The following is a 24,901-nucleotide window of genomic DNA, read 5'->3' as shown; positions in this document are numbered from 1 at the left end:
TATTCAATCATAATCTAGGTAAAATCGAGTTTACTAGTTTTTGTTTAAACTACAATATTATAATTATTATAGTCGTATAAATTACTTCAGTGAATTTCACGCAGGGTAATTTGACGAATAATGAACTTTATTACGGTCTCTCTGCAAGTACACTTTCACTTGACGATAAATCGGAATAAAAAAGAAAGAAAATTACGCGTGTTCTTTATATTTAGAAATTTTTTTCAGAACTCTCTCGTCGCGCTGCAGGTATCTTCTCTTATATATGGGTACTAGTGATTTCCTGAAAGTCTCTAGAAAATCACCGTATTGCTTAATAAACTGCTTTCGATAGTAAAACTATCGATAATTCTTTATCATTAGATTTTAGCTTCAAAACGTGGTCAAATCCGTCAAGATGCAGATTCCACCGATTTTTATGGAATTACCTTTAGATGATCAGGTAAATATATGATATGAATGAAAATGGATTCTCCATTTATATGATAAATACTTTTTTAGTTACAATTTAATTAACGAAAGGTCTTTAATATCACTATTCGTAAAATTGTAGGTTATGAAGTTTTCATTTAATATAAGTAGAAAACAGTAAAAAATTGTTAAAATAATACAAATTCATATATATCATATTTCATTATTATTTACATAATTAGGCGCAGGAGTTACGAGCATATTTCAAAAGTCTTGGAGCTGAGATCAGTGAAGAAAAATCTCCCAAAGGAATAGAGGATGACTTACATAAAATCATTGGCGTTTGTGAAGCTTGTTTTAAGGAAGGAAATGAAAATGAAATTGAAACTGTATTAAATGATATTGTTTCTATCATGATATTAGTAAGTATTGTTAATAATTATATTAATAATTAATAGTATTTATAATAATTAATAGTTTATATTAGTTATGTTATATATTTTTAGATACCTACTGAAAGAGCAGAAAATTTAATATTAGCATTTTGTGAGAAACTTACAAAAGCACCAGGTTATAAATTAGGCTTGGTGTGTTTAAAAGCGTAAGATATTATGAAATATTTCTTTTTTTTTTTTAATTTTCTTAGATATTCAAACTTAATCAATTATATATATTTTATAGTTTATGGCTATTGTTTCAATCTCTTTCTGATGATTCGCCAATGAGATACCATGTCTATTATCATTTAGTCCAAATAGCTCGTAATGTAGACCAAGTAAAAGCAGTTTATGGAGGGATTGATCAATTGAAACAACAATTTGCATCATTTCCTCCATCCAATGAACAAATGCAAAAATTATTGCGTTTGCTACATGAAGTACTTCTTAGTTGTAAACAAGGGTAAAAAAATTGTGTATAACAATTTCATATATTTTTTTTTTTTTTTATATTTACTTTATGTTTTATTTAAAATTATACAGAGAGCAGGCAGCTGCTGTAATGGTAGAACTTCTTGGAACATATACAGCAGAAAATGCTTCTGCTGCAAGAGAAGATGCTCAACGTTGCATTTTAGCTGCTCTTGCAGATCCAAATACATTTTTACTCGATCCATTATTAGCCTTAAAGCCTGTACGATTTTTAGAAGGAGAGCTGATTCATGATTTATTGCTCGTATTTGTACAAGAAAAATTACCAGCATATTTACACTTTTATCAACATCATAAGGAATTTGTTGAACATCAACTTGGTATATACATATATATATTTTATACTGGTATATATAAACAGTATATTTGAATATGAAGTATTTAATAAACTTTCATACAGGCTTAAATCATGAGCAAAATATGAAGAAAATGAGGTTATTAACATTCATGCAATTGGCAGAAACAAATCCAGAAATGTCATTTGATACTATTCAAGAAGAATTACAAATTAATGAAGATGAAGTAGAGAACTTCATTATTGATGGTAATCATTATTTTTAATAAGTAATTATAATTTACTTTTATCTTATTATTTTCCCTGTGTGAATTTAAATATTTTCATTTGTAATTAATCAAATGAATTTTAAATACACAGGGAATATAAAAGGAATTAGTACTGGCTTAGTAAAAGTTTATTTTTATTAAGTTATCGAAATATTCTACATGTTTTTTTGATATTTTTTCCTTTTTAAACAATCAAATATATTACCAAAAAGATGTATTAATTTATATACTAAAATTATACTTCATACTTTAGTTTTGAAAACAAAACTTGTAAGAGCACGGATGGATCAAGCTGGCCGTAAAGTACTTATTTCAAGTACAATGCACAGAACCTTTGGAAGGCCACAATGGATGCAATTACGAGATTTACTTGTTGCCTGGAAGGCCAATTTGTCTGCTGTCCAAGATGCTATGAAATCTGTAGCTGCTGCACAAATGGAACTTGCAACAAAAAAGTAAATTTTCTATTAATTTTTAATAATGGCATTAAACCTAGAAATATTTTTAATATTACAACTGCCATTGTCTGTGGTTAATAACATTAAAATTTATAGAATTATGCGAAACATACTATATTAATTATTGTGAAGTATTACTAAGGACATTACTATGTTATTCAGTAAATGTGCACTACGTTTCTATACATGAATTTTCATTATTCATATAAAATTAATGTTTTTATACTTTTTTATTAAAATAATTTCTTATAAAATAATAGTGTAATGATTCATACGAATTTAACATTACATATTAATATTTTATATGCAATCCATAGATTTCATGTATAACCATAACTAACATTAATTAGCATATTTTAATTAAATGAAACGTGTCTAATATCTTCTTTTTCAGTTGCATCATAAATTGCATTTTGTTATTTTATCACAATTGCATATTTTATTTATATATTTTAATCGTATTTTATTATATTCTAATTAAAAAAGGTAATATTGATTTTTTAGGAAAGAGGGCGATGTATAAGTATACTTGGTCTTCACAGTGGTAGTACCTACTATCCTCTACAAACATTTTTTATATAAGAATTGGCACTTGCCTTATATAGAATGAATGAAAATAATATTTAAATGAAATATATATTATTTTCAGTTATAATTTATTATTACTTTCGGGTTATATATCAAAATTTCAGTTCTTGATCTTTTTTATATATCAGTAGAGAATTGTATACGAAGTATACAACAGACTCGCGAGATAATTGAATAAAATAATTTACTATTAATTTGAACAGAATATATGTGAAATACAGAGGAAACAATATTATTATTGTGAATATTCGTACTTTTTATTATCACATGGTAATGATACAAAATATCATTTGTACAATTGTATATGCAGTAGATATAATACTTTATTAAAAATTTATAACACAAACAAAAAACCTCAACATATGTAAACTAAATTAATAAAACAATAGATAGCACATACACTCCTTTTAATAGAAAACAAATAATTATTTAACTTATCTAGTGTGTATCATTGCATATTTCAGTACCTTAATAATAAGAGTCTATCTTGTTTCTCTTTGTCATTGTTTAACTGTCATCAATATAAAAGTATTATTTTAACAAAGGTATATAATTTTTCGAAGGCACTACAGGAGCTTTCATTTTGTATGTAATCATTTACCATTATTAATGCCTTGATATAAATTAAGTTCAGTACAAATGATACAATGCAGTTTGTCATTGGAATGACTTACATGTGCTTATTTGTCATAAAGTTCACTATAAAACAGCATATAATTTTCATTGCAAGTTATGTAATCAAAATATTTTAAAAATTACGAATTTAGTAGTTCTAATATTTTATGGTATTTAATCTGTATAAACTATGTCAATAGCACTAATATTATTATAAGAATGACACATTGCATTGACTTAAATATAAACATTTGATGTTGATAATAATAAAGATAAAATATGTGTACATATATCAAAATTTATAGTTTTATATGTTCGAATTTATATGTCCTGCTTGCAAACTGCATTTTTCTAATTTAAGTTCTATTTCTATTTTAAATGTTTTTTTTTTTTTTTTTTTTAATAATAATATTAATGCAAAATATTCTTGCAGTTAGTATAAATCATAATATGTTTAATATAAACAAACTATTTATTTAAGAGGCACCATAGGTGCACATTCTATTTAGTATTTTCATTGATTCATAAAAATATGTTTATAAAATTTAATGAAAGACATTATATTGAAAAACTTCATAAGAAATAAAGCTTTCTTAATGAGGTGAATGCTTTATATGCTATATTATGATAGCAATATTACAGTTATTTATCAAATAAATGTAATCGTAAATAATTTTTAACAATGAAACTGTGATATCTAATGGTCATATATTATTTGTTAGTTACAGTTTTATCAAAGTGAAATTTTTCTATTAAAATGTTTTTATATTTTACAAAAAGCATCTTTTTCCATAGTAAAAAATTAAATTTCAAACCATAATAAAATTAATAAAAAAATATTGTTTGTAAGAACAGTCTGTATGTATATGTATACATGATATAAGTCTAAAAAGCTGTATTAATTTTTTTTACGTAAATTTTATATAGTTCATTACATATGTAAAAAAATCTGCGCTATATTTTTACAAAATTTCAGTCACAAGTTATATATTAATTTACTCACATACAGTATTTAGAATTACTTATTACAATATAGCAATTTCAGTAAAATAATTTGTAATTATTTTTTATCTTACACAAGCAATTATTAATTAACATTTATCATTAATTTTATTGAAACATTCTATTCAAATAATTTGTATTGAATTATGTAATATATGTTGATATCGATTTTTTCATTCCTCTCTTATTTGTTTTTGTAACATAATGGAAGGAATACTTTATTAAATTTCTATTATTTTAATATCTTTGTTTCATTTGTAAAATAGATTTTTATAACATCGTTATACGAAACATACAGAATGTTTTTGTTAAATAAAAATTTCTTTCTTGGATCAAATATTACAAATAGAAATTATTTCACTTTCATCAATCAATGACAGAAAACTGACCATATATTCTTTTTCTTAAACTACCGTAAGAAAAACGTCTACTTTCATCAACATGATTATAACACTCAATAATGCAATCATAATGCAAAAATCTTTAACTTTTCTATATAATATCCTATTAATATTTGTAATATTTACTTTATTGTGGTACCATAAAATCTCAATTCACTTTAATTCACCTTTTTAATCTCAATGATTTCGTAATCCATTTTACGAATCATCTTAGAAATACGTAACATATATTCAATTATTTTTATCCATTAATTGGAGACACTTTCACAATAATATATTTTCTAAATAATCTAACATATCTTGAAATCCAAGATGTCATTAATTTTTTCCATAATACATATAGGAAGTATGCTATCCCGAATATCTAATATCGTTTTATATTTCGAATTTATACATAATTTCTGTATAACATCCATTGAAAAAAAAGCAAAGATTAAGTGAGTACTGTATGACATAATAATTATCAATCATATATGAATTTTTTTTTAAATTGTATGTGACGATATAATACCACTTTTTTATTTTTTTTTTTTTTTTTTTGTTTCTTTTTCTTTTCGTTTTCTATTTTTTAATTCTTTGCAAATCAGATCTGAGTAGAAAATCGTGGACGTGGTAAATCTCCAAAGACTGTATCACCATGAACACTCTTAGCTAATGCTTTAATAGAAGCTCGAATATTATGTGGATCAAGTGGATCCCTTGATAGCTGAAAATATATTTAAGATTTTATATAATGTAAGACAATTTTTATTACTTGATATATTCGAATTTGAACATAAAATGTTATTTCTTACCTGATCATCACCTTGATCTGGAATTGCTTTTCGAATAAACGCAGGAAAAGTTGGTACATTAACAGGCAAGGATTTGGCTAATGTAGGATGTCCACCTCTTTGACCTCTATGCATATGAATACCTTCATCTTGGCCCGAATCTGTTAAAGTTTTTACTTTTATAATGATATAATAAAAGTCAATAAATAAAATATTTTTAAAAATTGCAATACATAAAGAAAAACAAATTATTAATAATAGTCACCATCAGTATCTGATTCTTCTTCCGAAGATCGAAGATGATCAGGAGTTGATGTATCTTCCATTCCTTCAAGTGGAAACAAAGCTTCTGTATCAAAACTGTTTGGCTCTTTTGCATAGACATCTTGTTTTTCTATACTATTATTCTATAAAATATCATAAAAACAATTTAATGATTTTACATAAATATTCATTATCAGACATATAAAAATATACATAAATAATTCCTTACAATGTGTACATTAGAAGACATTAAAGTTGGTTCACATTTAATATTAGTTTGAATAACGTATGCTGCATCATTTGTTGTTCTGTGTGATTTTATATTTTTTGCATTAGTTCTTGAAGTTATATTTCCTTTAATATCATCAGAAGTCTGCCGTGGAGTTTCTGTATTATCAGTCAGCCTTTTTAATTCTTCACCATTGAGTAATAAGCTGAAAATATTGAAATAATGATTACATATTACTATCAACAACTCTCTATGCATTGAAATATATAATATTAGTATTTTACCTTGTCAATAACCGATATTCATTATGTGCTTTCTCACGAAACTGTTCTAACAATTGATACTGTTCTGCAGTAAAATTACGTATCTTTTCTTCAACATCTGTAGCTTGCCTTTGTACAGCTTCTTCAAGTTGTTGATGAAGACAACCCAATGCCACTTGTGTAGCACTTAACAATTGTGATACTATTTAAATGGAATAAAAATAATGCTTAGCTTTAAAAATATAAATCATTACATACGCATTAAAATGTAAATTTTAAAGCTTACCAGAAAATTTATTAGGTGGTTGCAAATAATCAAGATCATCAAAAGTACTTCGATCAATTACTATTCTGAAGACATTACTATAATCAATATTAGATTTCAATCGTTCTATTTCTTCTGGTGAGGTCTATAAAAATATATTTAAATTAAATATATAATAATAATATAAAACCATGAAGAAAAAAAGAATTACATGCACAAAATTAATAAATTTATAAAATATAAATTCATACATTAATTCACCATTTTTTTCAATCATTTGTTGTTGTATTTAATTAGGTAAATACAGTAAATAAGAAGAAAAGATAACTCCTAGGCCAAAGATAATCTCTCTTGATATAATTGTCCTATTTACTTATCAGATACTTCATCTCTAACAACATTATGAATCATGAAATAATGTGATAAAGTACAAAAAATAATTATCTATATATATACTTGATAACTCATACTTTCAATAAAAATAGAGGGAGAAGATATAAATATTATTTTAACAATTTGTACTATTGTAATCAGAAAAGTAAATAATAGAACTATAAAGTTCCACGATTTAAATGCATAGAACATCTTATGAAATATACATGTACTTACAATCATGTTAATATTAATGAGAACTAAGGCAGCACCATATTCCCTATGTACGGCATGAGTATATATTGAACAATTGAGACAACGATGAATAATCCAAGTTCCAACATTTCTTATTTCCACTAAACCTTGTTGTTCTTTAGTAATAACTTCCAAATCTTTAATTGTTGCAAGTTCCTAAAATAAAAAAATATTTGTTCTATTGAAGTATATAATTAAATTGAGGATGCAATAATCAATATTATCTTATGATATTAAAAAAATTATACAATATTAAATATATAAACAATGGAATAACATACAAAGCATAAATTAATATTCTATATATTTACATAAAAATAATAAAACTTAATTATTTTTAAATCTAAATTTATTATTTCAAATTTAAGAATAAAGATAAATCAAATAATTAACAATATTACAGGCACAATAATAAAATAAAAACTAAATTATAAAAATTAAGATAATAAGATACAAACAATGTAAAATCTATATGTTGCACTTAATTGAAATCCTAATAACAACTATAAATATGTAAAGAAGATAAATTAACAGTACGATAATAAATCTTACAATGAATGATGAGGAAATACAAACGTAATCCTACCTCTCGAAAGAAAGCGTCGGCCCTTTCGTGATCGGTCAGTTCAATTTCGTCGATTGGAAGTCTTTTTAATTCATTTCCCTTAGATCTTATAGAAACATTCAAGCACTTACAAGTGGCGTGCATTTTATACAAGATTTTCCGTTTAAAACGGTTAACTTTCCCTTCGAGAAAAAGGAATTTCCTCTGTTTCGATGTATCCCCCTCAGTGCGATGATCAGTGCTAACAAAGAAACTTCTTTACCGAATAAAATATATCCTCTTCGGCTATAACTCCTACCGGTTTTCCTTTAATTTTCTACGATAATTTTCATGCAATGTCATTCAACAAACGATTCCTCTGATTTCTATCGATATTCCGGTATTTGGTTATTGAAAAATTGCCAGTAGTTTACACAGAACAGAGACAGATATATACGTGTTCGAACAGCGAAACAGTAGGTCAACGCACAGTGTGCGAGTTGCCGGAGCAATGCGAAGCTTTTCACACACGTGTGGGAATACACGATTCGTTCTTCCCCTCCACTCCGCTCTTCACTAAACTCTTATACACGTATACACGACCGATGTACGTACGTGTATATAAATGAGTGTCTTCTTTCATGCGTGTTGTTTTCTTAACATTTTCCATACGGGTATTACAGTGAAAGAGCAATGAGAAGTGTGTGGGAGGGAAAGGAGAAGAGAGAAAGAGAGAGAAAGCGAGAAAGAGAGATGGAGGGAGGGAGAGAGAGAGAGAGAGAGAGAGAGAGAGAATGTGAACGCAAGTGAGATAGAAAATTAAACGAAGATAAGCTAATTCTATTTCAACAATATTTCCGGATTAAATATAATTTTCATTCTTTTTTGAACGCGACTTTTGTCTTATTCGCTTTATTTGCCTATCATATCGGTTTTTATGATAGGATTTATTTTAAAAGATATAGTGACAAGTGTATCATAAAAATTTGGTTTTATGAAGTTTTTATCGGTCTGTTTTAAATAACTCTATTTTGCTTTTATATAAATATTTATTAGTTTTTTCTTCGCTATTTTCACGATAATAGTTCTACAAAATGTCTATGATATAATTAGAATAAGCGATGCAAGAAAAATAGGAATACATATCATATGTATTTACGGATCTTGGAGAGAAACACCAAAAGTACTCACTAAAAATATACACTGATTTATGAATACGTACATACATATGTACATATGTACATACGTACGTGGTCGTACTAGACAAAAACATACTCGCTAGTCAATTGATCGATTGTAATACATGACAGTCTAAATACGTATGAAAGAAGTGTTATTAAATTTTATTATTTATTTTTAAATATAGTATGTTAAATATTGAAACAGTGATATATATATATATATATTTAAAAAATTGATATCAACTGTGAATATTCCACAATTAATATCATTATTAAAATTTATTCGAAATATAATTACCGACATAACCCGCGATTTGAAGTAATATTTAAATTTTACTCGCGAGCTTCGCATAAATTAATTTATCACATTTTTTTCACAAATTTTAAACTTATATTATGTGAAGAATAAAATAAAAGAAAAATGCGGAGAATTTGAAACAACTTTTATTTATATAACAACACTACACAATATACTATTGAGACCTTTATATACTTATCCATAACATATAAGATAGCATTTGTAATACCATGAAGAATTTTACGAAATATATTACTATTTATTAATTTTTTGCTTATATAGAAAATTGAAAATAAAAAAGTTTTGTAATATATAAATTATATGGAATGTTTACATAAATGACATCAGTAGTTGATTTAATTCCTTTCTTCTCATTATAAATTAAAAATTTGTCTTGTTTTTAAAATATTCATTGAATCTTATTGCTGCATACCTGAAAAAGTTTTATAATTAAATATACGATTCCTCAACAAAAATAAATTCATTTGTATTTTGAACAACAAATCTTGCTTTAGTTTCGTGATAGTTGTAAAAATGTTTTTATTCATAGTAAACAAATATAATAGAAATAGTAAATGTTTACTAATTTTACTTACCCCAAAAAATCATAATCGATATACGAATATTGGCTTTGTATAAGAGCCCAACAACCCCAAAAGAAGTGTGTTAAGTGAACAAATTTATTCACTTGACTATATAATTGGTCAATTTCACTTTCAAGTATATTATTTCTTTTATAATATGATTCTAAATATATTTTTAACCATGCTTTTTGTAAACTTTCATCAGGATATAAGGAATAGTCAGGAGAATCAATACCTAAAAATATAAATTAAATTGATTCTATCAATTTTGCTTTCACGCAAATAAACACTGAAAATATTAAGATAGGCTTTAATTACCTCCAAACTCTATAAAATGGTTGGCTATATCAAAGGCTTGATAGTTATATCCAGTATATTCATAATCAATGAAAGTTACACTATTTTTCTTTTGATTATAAATTATATTTGATAATAAAAGATCATTATGTGCATATACTATAGAACTATTTAAATTTGACAATTGTTCCTTTAAAAACTGATATTCTTTTTCCAATGTGGTATAAGGCTTTATTAATTTCGCAAATCTGGATAACGATATAAATTAACATATTATACGTATATTAGAAAAATATATAATTGTATATATAAATATCATAATATTAATTACCTTAACTGTTTACAAGGATTAGAAAATTTTTTAGGCATAAACTCCATAAATTTTTCAGTTTTTTTCCAAATAATTGGTTCTTTGGATACTTCACTTTGATTAAGTTCGATTGCATGCATCTCTGCCATTCGTTTAGCTACTAATTTATAAATTTCTGGTTGTTTAACAGTTTCAGTGGTAAGTATATCACCCTCAAGAAATTCATAGGCGAAACCATTATTAAATGTTGCATAAAGGGAATGTGTAAAACCAATTTTATGTAATATCTATAATATATTATTTATATTTTTATTTCATAAATATAATTATATATAATTAATAAAAACATTTCATAATTGCAAAGTTATATTTTTTACCTACCTTAATAGCTTTTTTTTCATTTTTTCGATTAACAAGCAAATCTGTTTTATGCCCATAAATTCTAATTAAAACCATATCATTGTAATAACCTGGATACCATAATCCTACAAGTTTATTAGTTATTCCATGATTAAAAAACTGTAAAATATTAAATCAAATTTATAAAAATTATACATTACTTTCTATAATAGTTATATCAATATTTTAATAGATAATAAATTTAACTAATAAATAAATAGCTAATAACTATAATAAAATAACTAATAAATTTAAATCTGAACGTATTATAAAATCGATATTATATAAGCAAATAAGATGATAATACATATTATTTGCTGATCTTACCTTGAATTGTAGTTGATCCAATGGCCAAGATGGTCTTATTTGCTTTATAATTTCTATGGCTCCATTTTTAACATCATTTTCATCTAGTGTGATATCGAGATGTACTTCTTTATAATTTTCTTCCATGATTAATGTAAGTTTCTAAGAGTTCAAAGTTCACATAAATAGATCAGATAAAAGAACAAAAAAAATAAAAAATTATGTAAAATATAAAAAATATAACTACAATATAATTTTCAATTATTTCAAATTATATAGATAAACTTAAGAAACTTAAAATAAATCCAGTGTCAGTTCCTTTTAAATGCTGTAATAGAACTAGTAGTTCTGCTGTAATAAAACTATGTTCTCTATACAAATTGATACATGTACTGATAACAATATGTGACACATAGTCATGTAAGGCAGAACTATAGCAATCTAAGAACCTTGAATTCATTGACCATTTTATTCGTTAATCATTCAATTTAAAGAATAAGTAATTTCCTAAAGAATAGACGTTTAATATTGAAATATTATAAATAATTCCTTATTAAAAATTATAAAATATTTTATTAATTAATAGGATAAACATACACAATTATTTTTAATTAATTAATTAAGAGAAAATTACCAATTAGTAGATATGTGCTTTATAGACAAACAGCAGAGTGAAAGTATTCCCAGATAAAATATAGTTATAATTTTTGATAACATCGTATATTTTTTTAATAGTTTTTTGGGCCTTGATACTTATCAGCGATTGTGCACAAAAGAAGAACTATTAAAACTTAATATAATTAATTCAACGATCAGTATTATTTTTTGTTTTAATCCTTTTTTTAACTAGTCTTATAAAATAGTTATAATATTTATTTGATAAGTCATGACATATATTACATATATTACATTTATTACATTTGAATACATTGGACTGATAAAAGATATACTTTATAAAAGGCTTAAATAATATATTCTTAATATCGTAAAAAAATTATTCTTTTTTTCACGTATAACAATACATTAATTTATAAGATTTTTCAAAATTAATTGATATTACAATAACATTTAGTATGTCAATTGATAAAGTAGTATATGACAGACTTATAAAATAGTTATCATTGATTAGAGGGAGGAATGATCTGAACTACGACGAAATCTACAAAAGCAATCTCGAAATGGAAATCGTTCTATTTCAATATTAACTGCAACTTTCTACTAACTTCATAGTGGATGGTTCGAGCTTTGAATAGAATTAGGTATTTGTGATCGGTGAAAGTTAATTCCATTTTTTACATGAAATGAAATTGATTGTATATAAAATATTTGTACATCTAATGAATATATGTATAGTGAATTATCATAAAAAATATAATTGTCAAATAGAGATCCTGATAAATGATTTGACTATCTAGTTTATAAAAATATACACGTGGTCTTTTGTTACATAGTTTCCCGCTTAAACCGATAACTTATTTGACAATAAAAGGTTTTTACATAATGTACCTATTATATTTAAAAGTATAGATTTAAAGATTTATTTAACTTAATTAAATTGTATTTAATATTGTAGTTTTCTAATAATGAAGTCGTGAAAAGAACTCTCAAAAAATGCTTTTTAGTCCATTGTTTTTATAAACAAAGCTTTGTTAGTAAACGGTATTTATATGTGGAACATTAAATTGTCAATATGTCCAAAAAGCTTCCTATTAATCAAAATTCAGGAGTTCCAAAGTTGACAACATTTTTCAAACGACTGCAGAACAAGGATAATTTAACCTCTAGGTATTCGTTTAATCTTTAAAAATATTATCTTTAGAAATATTATATTTAGAAATAAATATTAAAGTATAAATAATCTTTATGTAATTTTATTTCCAGTACACCTACTCAACAAAATATTTTAAAAAGTCCAAATGTAAAATATGACATTTCTATTGATTCAGATGATGATAGTGATAGTTTTATTTCTTCAAATATAAAAAAAGAGTTTAAAATGGTAGATAGTATTATAAGCCTTGTAAGAATTAATTTTATATTATTTTTTCATTCTTTTTATTATGTCATTAAATTAAATATAATATTGCTTTGATATACAGGAAAGCTCAAATGATTTACCAAGTCAAAGTGTATTTAAAGCACAATCTCAAGAAAATAGTTCTTCAACTATACAATATGTGGAAGATTCTATAGAAGAAAAAGAAAGATTGAAAAACAGTCAAAAAACAAGTGCTTTAGATGCGAGAAGTACATATAGAAAAAAAATTGTCTTTGAACAATTCTCTGACAGTGAGGATGAATGTACAAAATTAAAAACATGTCCACGTTTAAATAATGAGTTAAAACAAACAGAAGATAAAAAAGAGAACTTAGAAACACAAGAAAATCTCATCAGTAATGCAGATATACCAACATCTGCTGTTCATAATAAGACTGCTATAATGTCACCTGAAACGAGTAAACAAAATTCATTTAATAGCCATATTAGCCCTAAAGAAATTAAACATAATACAAATGAAAATATTGTGAATAAAAATATTAAAGGCTCTAATGAAAGAAATACTAAGAATATTATCATATCTGATTCTGACAATGATAATTCTGATTCAAAAGAAACCATTCAAATGACACCAAGAAAGAAATGGATAGGTCCTGACTATAAATTGAATCTGAAGCCTTTAGGTATGGATAAACAATTAATTTCTTGGATTCAATCAATAAAAGAACAGCCAATTATGTCATCTTTGCCTGTAAGTAATTATAAAAAGTATATAATATTATAATTATTCTATTAATGTCCATGTAAATATCAAATCAGTAAATAATATCTCAATTTTAGAGAACAGAAAATGATTTAGAAGATAGACGTCAAAATCTGCAAGATCTTCAAATAGAAATTCTAGAAAAATTTTGTGTGTCTATGAACCAAATTCCAATACCTGTATTAGAAAAATTTCCGAAATTTAATGCAGAGGCATTTAATAAATTAACAATATTAAATCAGCATGTTAAAGCAAAATTACGTTTGATAAATAAAAAACTGGAAAATATACAAAAAATAGAGAAAGAATTAAAATCTACAATTGATAATCAACTCATAAATGAAGCAGAATGTCATAGTCCTGTTTTTAAGAAACACAACATACTCAAAAGTAGTTCAAACTTGAACAATTCAAAGGATAGTATTAACCTCAGTCTTAACTCTTTTAGCAAAGAAATAATAGGTCCTAACGAAACGTCAGATGCATTATCATCAAGCATTACTAGACCTTCTTTAAATCCATGGCAAACAGATGATACTGAAAAAGTAAATATGAAAACCTCTGCCAATAATAACTCGTCTGTAGTAAGTACAAGTACTGCAACAGCTACAACGAAAAAAAGTACTTTCCAATTAAAAAGACCAGTCAGAGCTACAGTATGCACAGAAGTTACAAAGAAAATAGGCGAGTTATGGGAGAAAGAACAGCAACAATCAAAACTATTAAAAATAAAATCTGATTCTGAATGTGATGTAAGTAATGTTAGCTTTAAATCAGAGCAAAATGAACTTGCATATCAAAATAAAAATTTTGATTGTAATAACTTTAAAGCAAAAGAATTTCAAAAAGATGTACAATCTACATTTAATCAAAAAAATGATTGGATTAATAATAGTGAAAATTTTGGTAAGATTCTATTCTGCTTAATTAATAATAATTCTGTTTAAATAACAATAATTACTATTCATTTATAAACATTTTTACAGAAGATGAGTTAATAACAAATGAGAACAGAAGTATTATTGAAACATTTAAACAAGAGCATAAGATTTCTGTATCTTTAAGTGATAGTTCTAATTTAGATTTAAGTATGAAAGGTAAATTTTATAATTTATTTTAATGGTTTCTTGAAGCATTATATTATGTGTACAAAAAATTTATATTTACGAATTTAGAAGTGAGTAGCCAAGAAAAAAAGAAGAATACTACTACAAATAATAAAATAGATGTAAATTTAAATACATCTGTTTCTGAAGGAATCTTTACTGGAAATTATAAAAATGATGGTATTAGCGGAGAATTCGATGGTTTAAATTATCCTCATTCTCGTGAAATGTTAAAAGTATGCACGAATATATATTTTTGTATTGATGTAATATGTATAAAAAAATTTATATTTAGAGAAATTAATATATTATTTGCTGATACAGAGAATTATTCTTTCAGATATTTAGGCAGAAGTTTGGTCTATATTCTTTTAGGCCCAATCAATTGCAAGCAATTAATGCAGCACTTCTTGGATTCGATTGTTTTGTCTTGATGCCTACAGGTGGAGGAAAATCACTTTGTTATCAAATGCCAGCTCTTCTTGTACCAGGAATTACAATTGTTATTTCTCCTTTAAAAAGTCTTATTCTTGATCAAGTTCAGAAATTGACTTCACTTGACGTAAGTTATATAATTTTATTGTGTCTTATTTGTGTTACGTAAATTCTGAATGAATAAATTATATATAATGTTCGTAATAATTTATTACTATATAGATTCCTGCAGCACACATGTCTGGCAATTTAACTGAAACTCAATCAGCTGGAATATATAGAGAATTATCAAAGAAAGATCCAGGCTTAAAATTATTATATGTAACACCTGAAAAAATATCTGCTTCCCAAAAATTCAGTAGTATTTTAACAACTCTATTTCAAAGAAATTTGTTAGCACGATTTGTTATCGATGAAGCACATTGTGTAAGTCAGTGGGGCCATGATTTCAGACCAGATTATAAGAAATTAAAATGTCTCCGAGAAAATTATCCTACAGTGTCAACAATTGCTTTAACAGCTACAGCTACTCCAAGAGTTAGAACAGATATATTGTATCAATTGGGTATGACGAAACCAAAATGGTATGATATACGATATTTGCATATTATTCATTATTATTAATTATCACAATGATATGTATATTAAGATTATTATATTGTCAGGTTTATGTCAAGTTTCAACAGACCGAATTTGCGATATAGTATAATTGCAAAGAAAGGCAAAAATTGTTCTGATGAAGTTATAGCTATGATAAAAACAAAATTTAAAAATCAATGTGGTATTGTTTACTGTTTATCACGTAAAGATTGTGATAATTACGCTCTACAAATGAGAAAAAATAATATTCGAGCTCAAAGTTATCATGCTGGATTGACAGATAATCAAAGGAGTGATATTCAAGGACACTGGATTTCAGAAGAAGTACAGAAAGATATATTATGTATATAACATAAGTTATACAGTGATATTCATTTATTTATATTTAATATTATTTTAGATCAGGATTGTTTGTGCAACTATAGCATTTGGTATGGGTATTGATAAGCCTAATGTACGCTTTGTAATACATGCTTCTCTACCAAAGTCTATAGAAGGTTATTATCAAGAAAGTGGACGTGCTGGTCGTGACGGAGAAAATGCCGAATGTATATTATTTTATAATTATGCTGATATGCATAGAATTAGAAAAATGATTGAAATGGATAATTCGAATAGAGATGTTATAAAAACACATATGGATAATTTATTCAAGATGGTATCCTTCTGTGAAAATAAAACAGATTGTCGCAGAGCATTACAACTTAACTATTTCGGTGAAATTTTTAATCGGGAAAAATGTATTGCAAATAAATCAACTGCATGCGATAATTGTAGGTGTAAGGTAAGAGACAGTATATATCGTAATTATAATCGCATATAAAATGAAAATCTGTAATCGATTTTTTTTTTTTTTTTTCAGGCGGAGTACACTATGTTGGATGCAACAAATCATGCACGGCAAATTATGAAAGCAGTACGAGAAATTAATCAGAAAAAAAATTCTAAATTAACTCTAGTATTTCTTACGGATATTTTTAAGGGAAGTGATTTAAAAAAAATTAGAGAATCAGGTAGATATTATTAAGAATAAATAATTTTTATAATCTGTATTTAATAAATCAAAAAGTTCTGTTGTTGAAATAATATTTATTATTTTGTAGGTCTTACGAATCATCCATTGTATGGTCAAGGTAAATCGTGGAGCAGAGGTGACATAGAACGTCTTTTACATGAAATGGTACTTAAAGAATATTTAAGAGAGGAAATGTATATAAATAATGAAATCGCGTGTGCATATTTAAAACTTGGTCACAAAGCGACAGAATTAATGACCGAAAAAGACACAAAGGTACTAGATAATTTAAATCGCATTATTAAAAATGAAATATAAATATTGTCGTGTTTATGTTTTAGGTGATTATTCCGATACGTGCTGCAAATAGCAGTTCAAATGCAATAGCAACTGTTTCTACAGTTACAACTAAAGTTAACAAAGTTTTACAAGAATTGCAAGATCGTTGCTATTCAGAATTAATAGGAATTATTAGAGGAATAGCGGGTGCACTTGATGTATCTGCATCGTCAATTATGAATATGATAGCTATCAGAGCAATGAGTCAGCAGTTACCTGATAGTGAAGAAGCCATGTTAAAGATTCCCCATGTCACAAAGGCGAATTTTGATAAATATGGCAAAGCTTTATTAGATATTACGCAAAAATATGCAGCAGAAAAATATGGTAATTGTAAATTGAAGTATATAAGTACATATATTTAATATATATGAACGATTAAGTAACTAAGTAAAGCTTTATATTTTTATTTTAAATTATCAGTTTTATTGAATGAAGCTGATGAGAATTCAGTTGATAGTACTGATGAGGATGCAAGTTCATGGAATACTGCCACAAATTCCTCTTATTCTGAAAGTACAAGAGGTAAATATGGAAGTACAGGAGGAAGAAAACGTAAAGGCTATAATAATTATCGTTCTAGCACCAAAAAAGCTAAATATACAAATTCAAGGTGATCAATTTATTTAGTTGTTACAATAAATATCGATTTTGTAATATAAATAATGATATAAGATATTTATTATATCGAATGTATTTTCAAATATTTTTTAATATAATTCTAGCGTGCAAAAAGGAAAAGCAGCTCCGAAACGTAAAACTACTGCAACAAAGTGTACTGTCGGACTTGTAAGTTTTTCAAAGAAGAAATAATATCTCATTGTTAATGACACAGAACAGTGATATTATTATTTTTATAAATTATGTATTTAATTATTTGTATTAACTTTTGTATTCGTAAGACATTGAATGACTATTTTGTATTAATATTATGATACAGTGTATCAGTGAATCTTTGAAATTGGCGTTTTAGCCATATTATATATATTTCAATGAAAATTGTTTAACTGTGTAGATACTCAATAAAATTTTTTAGCGGATTAAGTTATCTGCTATCGTGAATGTGTTTTTGTAAAGAATCTACAAAATTATGATATTTTAGTGATAGTATAATTATAGTCACTCTCATCATGTAAATGATGAATATCATGGCATCTGCAATTTTATTGGCTACTGACTTTACTCACGATATGTGAATACGTCATTTTACATTTGCATAATTATTAATTTTGATGTGGTGTGTGTATGTTACATTAAATTGATGGTATGTATCAATAATTTTTATATAATAAAATGAATATAATATAATATAATCTATAATTATTTCAAGTAGGAAATGAAAATGAAATAAAAAAAATCAAAGCATTTGCAAAATATTGGAAAAAAAAAGTTTTGTAATATAAAAATTAAGGAATTAACTTATAAATGGTAATTGTATGTATAAATTAATTAAATATATTTAATAGTGCATTATTTTTTATGTTGTATATTGAATATCATTTCCTTTTTTATATTACCTATTATACAGATATATTTTATTTATTTAATTAAAAACATATCTTGCGTCGCAAATTAAGTCTATTGTAGTGACATATTGAGTTGTAAAAACGTTTATATATGCATCTACGTATGTTGGACATTTGTATATACCTATATATCAACAGTTGCACCAGACTGTAATATGTACGTGTGACATTACGTTAATCGTCACAGATGTGAAGTAACTTTGTGTATTACGAACAAAATAATTTTAATTATTCGGCCTAATATTAATAAGTACACAACATGGTATACTGATATTATTGATAAGTAATACAAAACATGTCACTTTGTCTTAAGGTATAAATAAATATTAAAACGATGGCAGGTTCTATAGAAGAGGTTAGGAATCCCTTGTCTACAAACAAAGGTAATTTTAATGATTTTTTTTAGATTTCTTTCTAGCAATTTTAATGCGATCTTTTCACAACAGAGTTAAATTGTTATATTTCATATAGCAATTTATGAATTAATTTATAATAGTTTTTTTACTTAATAAATTTGTGAATGTCTGTATACATGAAACTCTACATTTGTATACGTCATCGATATGTATGTTGAAGATTTGTTTCGTCATTTTTTTATAATTTATTATTTTTTAATATCATGAATAATTATATATATTATCATTTTTAGGAATTCCCGCCGTACGATCGATAGTATCTTACGAAGAAATTGCTACGAAACTTTTAAACGAAAAATTTTTACTAACAGCTTTGGAATTACATGCAGAATTGTGCGAAGCAGGAAGAGAATTACCAATTCTTAAAGAATACTTTTCTAATCCATGTAATTTTGAAAATCAAAATATTAAACCAGAACCATATACACCTATGCGTAAGTAAATTTTGTAGGTATTATAATAAGGTTTTTTTTTATATATATTTATTATCAATTTTGAATAAATTAAAGTATTAGATATTTTTTAATGATATTTAAAATGACACATATATAATATATATACATAAATAATATGAATAGAAACAATTTGAAAATTATTACATATATATTTGAAACAAAATATTAGCTAGGTCTTCTAGTCAAGCTACTTTGGATTCGCTTGATATGACAAGGTACTCTGAAGATGGTACTGGAATTGATGAAAGAGTTGCTATTTTGGAATTTGAACTTAGGAATGCAAGAGAAAGTATTTCTGCTTTACGTGCAAATCTTACTGTTGTTACAGGTTTGTTTTCCTTTTTCAAATGTTTCTTCGCATTTTTATTATATAATTAAATTTCTTTCTTTTAATATTTCAGAATTTGATACTGCAACACCTGATAAACGTTCTGATAAACAAATTATTAATGATAATCCTATAAAACCTCATGAACAAAGAGCTTTAAATTTTCTAGTTCACGAATATTTGCTTACACATTCTTATAAATTAACATCAATAACATTTAGTGATGAAAATGAAAATCAAGAACTTGAAGATTGGCAGGATGTTGGTTTGAACATTCCAAAACCTTCTGGATTATTACAGATTTATAGAGAATATATGAGAGCTAATGGTCATGACAAACCACCTTCTGTAAATATTTCTGTTCAAACTGAATTTGGAAATACTGAAGTAGAAAGAAAGGAGAATGAGTTGAAAGAAATGGTTTGTATTTTGTATGTGCAGCTTATAATTTTTCAGTTTTTAAATTATTCTTTTATTATAGATAGAGCAAATAGAACAATTAAAACAGCAAATTGCATTATTAGAAAAAGAAAAGATGGATCTCCAGAATTATATTGATACTACTAATGAAAATTTGGTACAAGATAGTAAGGTATATGGAATATTATTATCTGTTAGTTTTTTTATTTTTAAAAAACTTGATTTTTATAAATCTATATGTATGTTCGATTTAGCAACGTAGTAATGGTACCATCCAATCTATAAATTCGAATTCTACAACACCAGATAAATTTGAAATTCTTGAATCTCCGCCACGCGATGTTTCAAACGCAACTCAAGATCCAGAAGAAGATGATAGTGTTTCTGTAGTAGTAAGTTTAGGTGAAACTGATCCAGGAGATAAAGAATGGACTAGGATACAGTTACCAAGGACTGATGTTACAGAAGGTTCAACTATTTTATCAAATGCACCATCGAGGTATACAAATTTATAAATTAATGTATAATTATATAAAAGATATATTAATATATCTATACATTTCAGACTTTTACCAATAAAATTTAAGTTAGAAGTTATTGGTCTTTGTTTGGTGAATATTTCAAGTTCTATAATATCAGTGGCAGAAGAACCATTTAAATATGGAGTTTCTCGCGATACACTTGTTAACATTTTGGCACAAACATTACCTCGAATAGTACCTAATATTATATTGAACAAACGAGAAGAAGTTATACCTTTAATATTAAGCACAGTTCGTTTACATTCCGATTCTGGAGAGAGGGAAAAATTATTACAACTTCTTTTTAATTTAAAAAAGAGACCACAAGAAGAAGAACGACAAATGATATTAGCTGGTTAGTGTCTATTTTTAAAAATTTAATTATGTAATTAAAACAAGGAGATATTTATATATATACTTATTTTATTTATTAGGTTTGGTGGCAATGGCAAAACTTGAAGATGAATCTATTGGAGGAGAAGAAGTTTTAACTCTCTGTTGGGAACAAAGTCAACATAAATATCCAGAAAGAAGATTATTAGCTGTTGAATGTTGTTCTGCATTAGCTCCATATACGTCAGTTTCTATTAGAAATTCTCTTATGCTGTCTATGCTACAACAAATGCTTTTAGAAGATAAAGATCCTTCAGTCAGAGCTAGTGTAGTAAGAAGTTTGGCTCTTCTTGTAGCATTAATGGATGATCCAGACAAATATTTTCAGGTAGTACTCTATATGATTTTTAGATTCTATATATATCTATTAATATTCTGTTTTGTATTTGTAGTGTGAAGAACTTGCTCTAACAGCCTTGAATGATTCTTCTTCTATAGTAGTAAATACAGCATCTTCTATATTTTTACCGATCTTAGCACAATGGGCGTTATCTTTAAAAAGATTAAGATCACATCTTTTGCCACGTTTAATTTCGAAAGTAAAAAATCATATAAAACCTACGAATCTTCAAAATTCACCTGTTAAAGAAAATATTGACGAAGAGAGAATAGAATCGTTAATTAGCGTTTTACAATATTTACTTCCTCACACTGTTGTGTGTGTTGCTGATACTGATACTGTTAGAACTTCTGTAGAACCTTCAACTTCTCAAGAATTACGTAAGTAAATTATAAAAAATACAAATGTAAACATTATAATATTATAATGTTTATAATATATGCATTATAATATTAACAAAAACTAATTTTTCATTTTAGCTGTCGAGTTTTTGTCCATATGTCATTGTGATATAATCAACCCAAAAGTATTTTATGATGGTGACACTGACATAGGTACACTTTTAAATACATTTTTTTCAAATACCTGGGAAAATGATTTATGGCCGGAATTAGAATGGTTTACTAATAAATTGTAAGTATTATAAATTTTATATTTTTCTACTAATTTACTTTTTATACAAAATTATAATACTTACTTTCAGGATTATAGATATTCTTGAAATAGTAAAATCTACAGAAATAATACAAGAGAGTGTTTTAAATTCATTACTCACATATATACAATCATTGTGCAATGGTTTTGGAAGATATATTACTCAGACAAGGGTAATTCCTAAAGTCTATAATACTATATAATAGCATTTGAATATTATAGTATCGTAAATTTTATTTATAGAATTCTTCTTATACTGCAGATTCAACCAATATTCTTACCAGAAATAACGGAACTAGAAAAACAATTATCAACATTATCAATGGATAATAAAAATCTCAGCTTAACATTGATTCCAGCTTACTTGATTATGCTAAGCACTTTAAATGGTGTTGAAGTATCAAAATCTATAAAACAATTTTTAGTTGTTCTGTCCATGAGCGGTATCAGTATTACAAGTCTTCAGATCGCGATTATAAAGTTATGTACTAAAGAAGAAATGCAAGAGCATGTACTAACAGGCTTATGGGATGGTAATTTTTATTATCTTATTGATTGTAATGTTGATTTTTTAACTATTTATTTACGGCTGTGTATTACAGGTGTGGTGCATCAAAGATCAAGTGTAAGATGTGCAGTTGCAACATTATTTGGTTCTATCATAGCTCATACTTCAGATCGATTGATAAATGGAAGAATAGTTCCAGCTATTGTAACATTAGCTAGTGATCCAGATATGTAAGTAATATTTTATATATTATATATTTCTAAAAAAATATGAAGTTATATAATATTTTTATTTTAGAACTGTGAAAGCAGCAGTCATACCTCCTTTAGGTCGTCTTATCACAGAATGTAAAGTAAGAGAAGCACGTGATAAGGCACGGTTAACTTTAGAAACTATTGCAAGAGAATCGCAAAATATTTTGTCTGTATTAGCTACACCTCTTGTTTCAACTTTAGCTTATATTGCTCCAAGTTGTCCTCAAAGTTATATAGAGGATGGTAAGATTTATAAAGTTATAATTCATGCTCTAATTTGTGCTCTTCATACAAGTTTTTTATAATTCTATTTGTGACAATAAAATTCTACTGCAATAATTATATCGGCAATTGCAACTGATTATAACGGTTAATTCTTATTTAACTTTACAGTTATTGCCACACAATTGACTGGAATAACTGCAACAGCGATGCAACAGAATCGTAAAGTAGATCTTTGCAATGCTTTGGTCGAAGCCTATTCAGTTCTAGTTTATTGTCCGTTAAGCAATCAGTGTATTTCTGGCGTTATATTACCTGGTTTAAGGCATTTGGAAACTTTGATTAATCAAAATTTACCGCAACAAAGAGAAACGGTAAAATCTTTATTACGGGAAGCGGAATCTCATCAAGATATTGTTAAACCAATCGAAAGGTAATGCATTTTTAATAGCGAATCTCTGTATATTAGTGGAAATATTTATGTGGTTTTTCTTTATGATTTTAGATCAAGCTCTATGAGTTCTGGACTTTCTTTATCAATGGCGACAGTAAATGTAGGTCAGGGTGTAGAAGATATGCGACAAAGAATGAGCAAGATATTTCAACAAAGACCTAGTTCTTCGACAGTGACGAGTATTTTCAAGAAAAAATAGTTATGTCGTTTATAATATTTTTCTATTCTTCGCGCAATGTATATAATTTCGATTTTTTTTTTTTTATATATATATATGAATCTCATTTGATTTTTTTTAACTTTTTCCAGATTTTCTTTTTTTTTCAGTCAATCATATAGAATAAATATTACGTATAAATACATGCATAATTTTATGCTCGCACAAATTGATAAAATTTAATATTTAAAGAAATTATAAAATAGAATATTACTTTTAATAAGAGATTACGTTTACTGTGATTTTCTTATAAATATCATTAAAATTGTGGTGTGCCTTTTAAAATGTAATTGTAATGCATGAGAACAAATAGAAAATAATGTATGTGCGAGAACAGATTTTCGTAATGCAAGTTCGTAAACAATACTTAGTGTGATTTAATTTTGATTTTTTTTTTTATATTTATGACAAATTCAGATATGCTTTTTTATAAGTGCAGATTAGAAATATCTAAAAATTCGTTTCTTTTTTCATTATAGAAATTTTTTCGAGGATTTTTATGCTTGCGTATAATTTTTATATCCTTTTTTCTATAATTGTTGAACATGATATCATTTTGAGCCTGTACATATTAATAAGAGACAACAGTATTAATACACTGTGTCTATTGCATAACACAGTCGTGATT

The 24,901-nt window shown here is 26.0% G+C and overlaps 5 protein-coding genes across 8 annotated transcripts; 3 read left to right on the top strand and 2 right to left on the bottom strand.

Moving 5' to 3' along the window:
- Window positions 1-288: 288 nt before the first annotated feature.
- LOC122627158 (eukaryotic translation initiation factor 3 subunit M) lies at window positions 289-3,351 on the top strand. Its single transcript, XM_043808068.1, has 8 exons — window positions 289-442; window positions 654-833; window positions 918-1,012; window positions 1,093-1,311; window positions 1,392-1,660; window positions 1,741-1,884; window positions 2,158-2,359; window positions 2,867-3,351. The coding sequence occupies exons 1-8, from the start codon at window positions 398-400 to the stop codon at window positions 2,883-2,885; spliced, it is 1,173 nt and encodes a 390-aa protein (XP_043664003.1). The 5' UTR covers window positions 289-397; the 3' UTR covers window positions 2,886-3,351.
- A 2,158-nt stretch (window positions 3,352-5,509) lies between these two features.
- On the bottom strand, window positions 5,510-9,236 carry LOC122627157. The gene is made up of 8 exons (XM_043808067.1): window positions 7,976-9,236; window positions 7,372-7,545; window positions 6,784-6,907; window positions 6,519-6,699; window positions 6,235-6,439; window positions 6,007-6,148; window positions 5,763-5,902; window positions 5,510-5,674 (listed from the first exon to the last, which is right to left on the bottom strand). Exons 1-8 carry the CDS (start codon window positions 8,096-8,098, stop codon window positions 5,552-5,554), a joined length of 1,212 nt encoding a protein of 403 aa, XP_043664002.1. The 5' UTR covers window positions 8,099-9,236; the 3' UTR covers window positions 5,510-5,551.
- A 391-nt stretch (window positions 9,237-9,627) lies between these two features.
- LOC122627159 (ethanolamine kinase) lies at window positions 9,628-12,091 on the bottom strand. 3 transcript variants are annotated; one of them, XM_043808071.1, is made up of 8 exons: window positions 11,943-12,075; window positions 11,556-11,815; window positions 11,330-11,470; window positions 10,985-11,122; window positions 10,625-10,890; window positions 10,315-10,541; window positions 10,009-10,231; window positions 9,636-9,845 (listed from the first exon to the last, which is right to left on the bottom strand). In XM_043808071.1, exons 3-8 carry the CDS (start codon window positions 11,453-11,455, stop codon window positions 9,794-9,796), a joined length of 1,032 nt encoding a protein of 343 aa, XP_043664006.1. In that variant the 5' UTR covers window positions 11,456-11,470; window positions 11,556-11,815; window positions 11,943-12,075; the 3' UTR covers window positions 9,636-9,793. The 3 variants fall into 3 exon arrangements, with proteins under 3 accessions (XP_043664007.1, XP_043664006.1, XP_043664005.1); XM_043808070.1 differs by lacking the exon at window positions 11,556-11,815 and having other exon boundaries at window positions 9,640-9,845; window positions 11,943-12,091; XM_043808072.1 differs by lacking the exons at window positions 11,556-11,815; window positions 11,943-12,075 and having other exon boundaries at window positions 9,628-9,845; window positions 10,985-11,088; window positions 11,330-11,469.
- Window positions 12,092-13,866: 1,775 nt separating this feature from the next.
- LOC122627152 (Bloom syndrome protein homolog) lies at window positions 13,867-18,911 on the top strand. The gene is made up of 13 exons (XM_043808059.1): window positions 13,867-14,058; window positions 14,148-14,976; window positions 15,057-15,167; window positions 15,246-15,412; window positions 15,517-15,738; window positions 15,834-16,195; window positions 16,277-16,535; window positions 16,612-16,995; window positions 17,074-17,224; window positions 17,315-17,502; window positions 17,568-17,892; window positions 17,989-18,178; window positions 18,291-18,911. The coding sequence occupies exons 1-13, from the start codon at window positions 13,933-13,935 to the stop codon at window positions 18,376-18,378; spliced, it is 3,402 nt and encodes a 1,133-aa protein (XP_043663994.1). The 5' UTR covers window positions 13,867-13,932; the 3' UTR covers window positions 18,379-18,911.
- A 237-nt stretch (window positions 18,912-19,148) lies between these two features.
- On the top strand, window positions 19,149-24,637 carry LOC122627153 (RAB11-binding protein RELCH homolog). 2 transcript variants are annotated; one of them, XM_043808060.1, is made up of 16 exons: window positions 19,149-19,474; window positions 19,741-19,941; window positions 20,132-20,290; window positions 20,364-20,710; window positions 20,772-20,882; window positions 20,965-21,209; window positions 21,276-21,586; window positions 21,666-21,952; window positions 22,017-22,344; window positions 22,444-22,597; window positions 22,668-22,791; window positions 22,881-23,151; window positions 23,221-23,356; window positions 23,424-23,623; window positions 23,774-24,035; window positions 24,108-24,637. In XM_043808060.1, the coding sequence occupies exons 1-16, from the start codon at window positions 19,426-19,428 to the stop codon at window positions 24,253-24,255; spliced, it is 3,333 nt and encodes a 1,110-aa protein (XP_043663995.1). In that variant the 5' UTR covers window positions 19,149-19,425; the 3' UTR covers window positions 24,256-24,637. The 2 variants fall into 2 exon arrangements, with proteins under 2 accessions (XP_043663995.1, XP_043663996.1); XM_043808061.1 differs by lacking the exon at window positions 19,149-19,474 and having other exon boundaries at window positions 19,822-19,941; window positions 20,136-20,290.
- Window positions 24,638-24,901: the final 264 nt, after the last annotated feature.

This window comes from Vespula pensylvanica, chromosome 2 (genome assembly GCF_014466175.1).
Source record: "Vespula pensylvanica isolate Volc-1 chromosome 2, ASM1446617v1, whole genome shotgun sequence".
NCBI classification, from domain to species: domain Eukaryota; kingdom Metazoa; phylum Arthropoda; class Insecta; order Hymenoptera; family Vespidae; genus Vespula; species Vespula pensylvanica.
This window is presented reverse-complemented; position numbering and strand designations above follow the sequence as displayed.

Coding starts and splice junctions, on each gene's coding strand:
- LOC122627158 (XM_043808068.1), top strand. CDS start 398: ATGCAGATTCCACCGATTTTTATGGAATTACCTTTAGATGATCAG. Junction 443..653: donor AATTACCTTTAGATGATCAG/GTAAATATATGA, acceptor TTACATAATTAG/GCGCAGGAGTTACGAGCATA. Junction 1,312..1,391: donor CTTCTTAGTTGTAAACAAGG/GTAAAAAAATTG, acceptor AAAATTATACAG/AGAGCAGGCAGCTGCTGTAA.
- LOC122627157 (XM_043808067.1), bottom strand. CDS start 8,098: ATGCACGCCACTTGTAAGTGCTTGAATGTTTCTATAAGATCTAAGGGA. Junction 7,546..7,975: donor CCGACGCTTTCTTTCGAGAG/GTAGGATTACGT, acceptor TTTTTATTTTAG/GAACTTGCAACAATTAAAGA. Junction 6,700..6,783: donor ACCACCTAATAAATTTTCTG/GTAAGCTTTAAA, acceptor CCATTTAAATAG/TATCACAATTGTTAAGTGCT.
- LOC122627159 (XM_043808070.1), bottom strand. CDS start 11,455: ATGGAAGAAAATTATAAAGAAGTACATCTCGATATCACACTAGATGAA. Junction 10,891..10,984: donor ATGAAAAAAAAGCTATTAAG/GTAGGTAAAAAA, acceptor AATATATTATAG/ATATTACATAAAATTGGTTT. Junction 9,846..10,008: donor ATCGATTATGATTTTTTGGG/GTAAGTAAAATT, acceptor AAACTTTTTCAG/GTATGCAGCAATAAGATTCA.
- LOC122627152 (XM_043808059.1), top strand. CDS start 13,933: ATGACACCAAGAAAGAAATGGATAGGTCCTGACTATAAATTGAATCTG. Junction 14,059..14,147: donor CAATTATGTCATCTTTGCCT/GTAAGTAATTAT, acceptor TCTCAATTTTAG/AGAACAGAAAATGATTTAGA. Junction 16,536..16,611: donor GACACTGGATTTCAGAAGAA/GTACAGAAAGAT, acceptor ATATTATTTTAG/ATCAGGATTGTTTGTGCAAC.
- LOC122627153 (XM_043808060.1), top strand. CDS start 19,426: ATGGCAGGTTCTATAGAAGAGGTTAGGAATCCCTTGTCTACAAACAAA. Junction 21,953..22,016: donor ATCCAGACAAATATTTTCAG/GTAGTACTCTAT, acceptor TTGTATTTGTAG/TGTGAAGAACTTGCTCTAAC. Junction 23,357..23,423: donor TTAGCTAGTGATCCAGATAT/GTAAGTAATATT, acceptor TTTTTATTTTAG/AACTGTGAAAGCAGCAGTCA.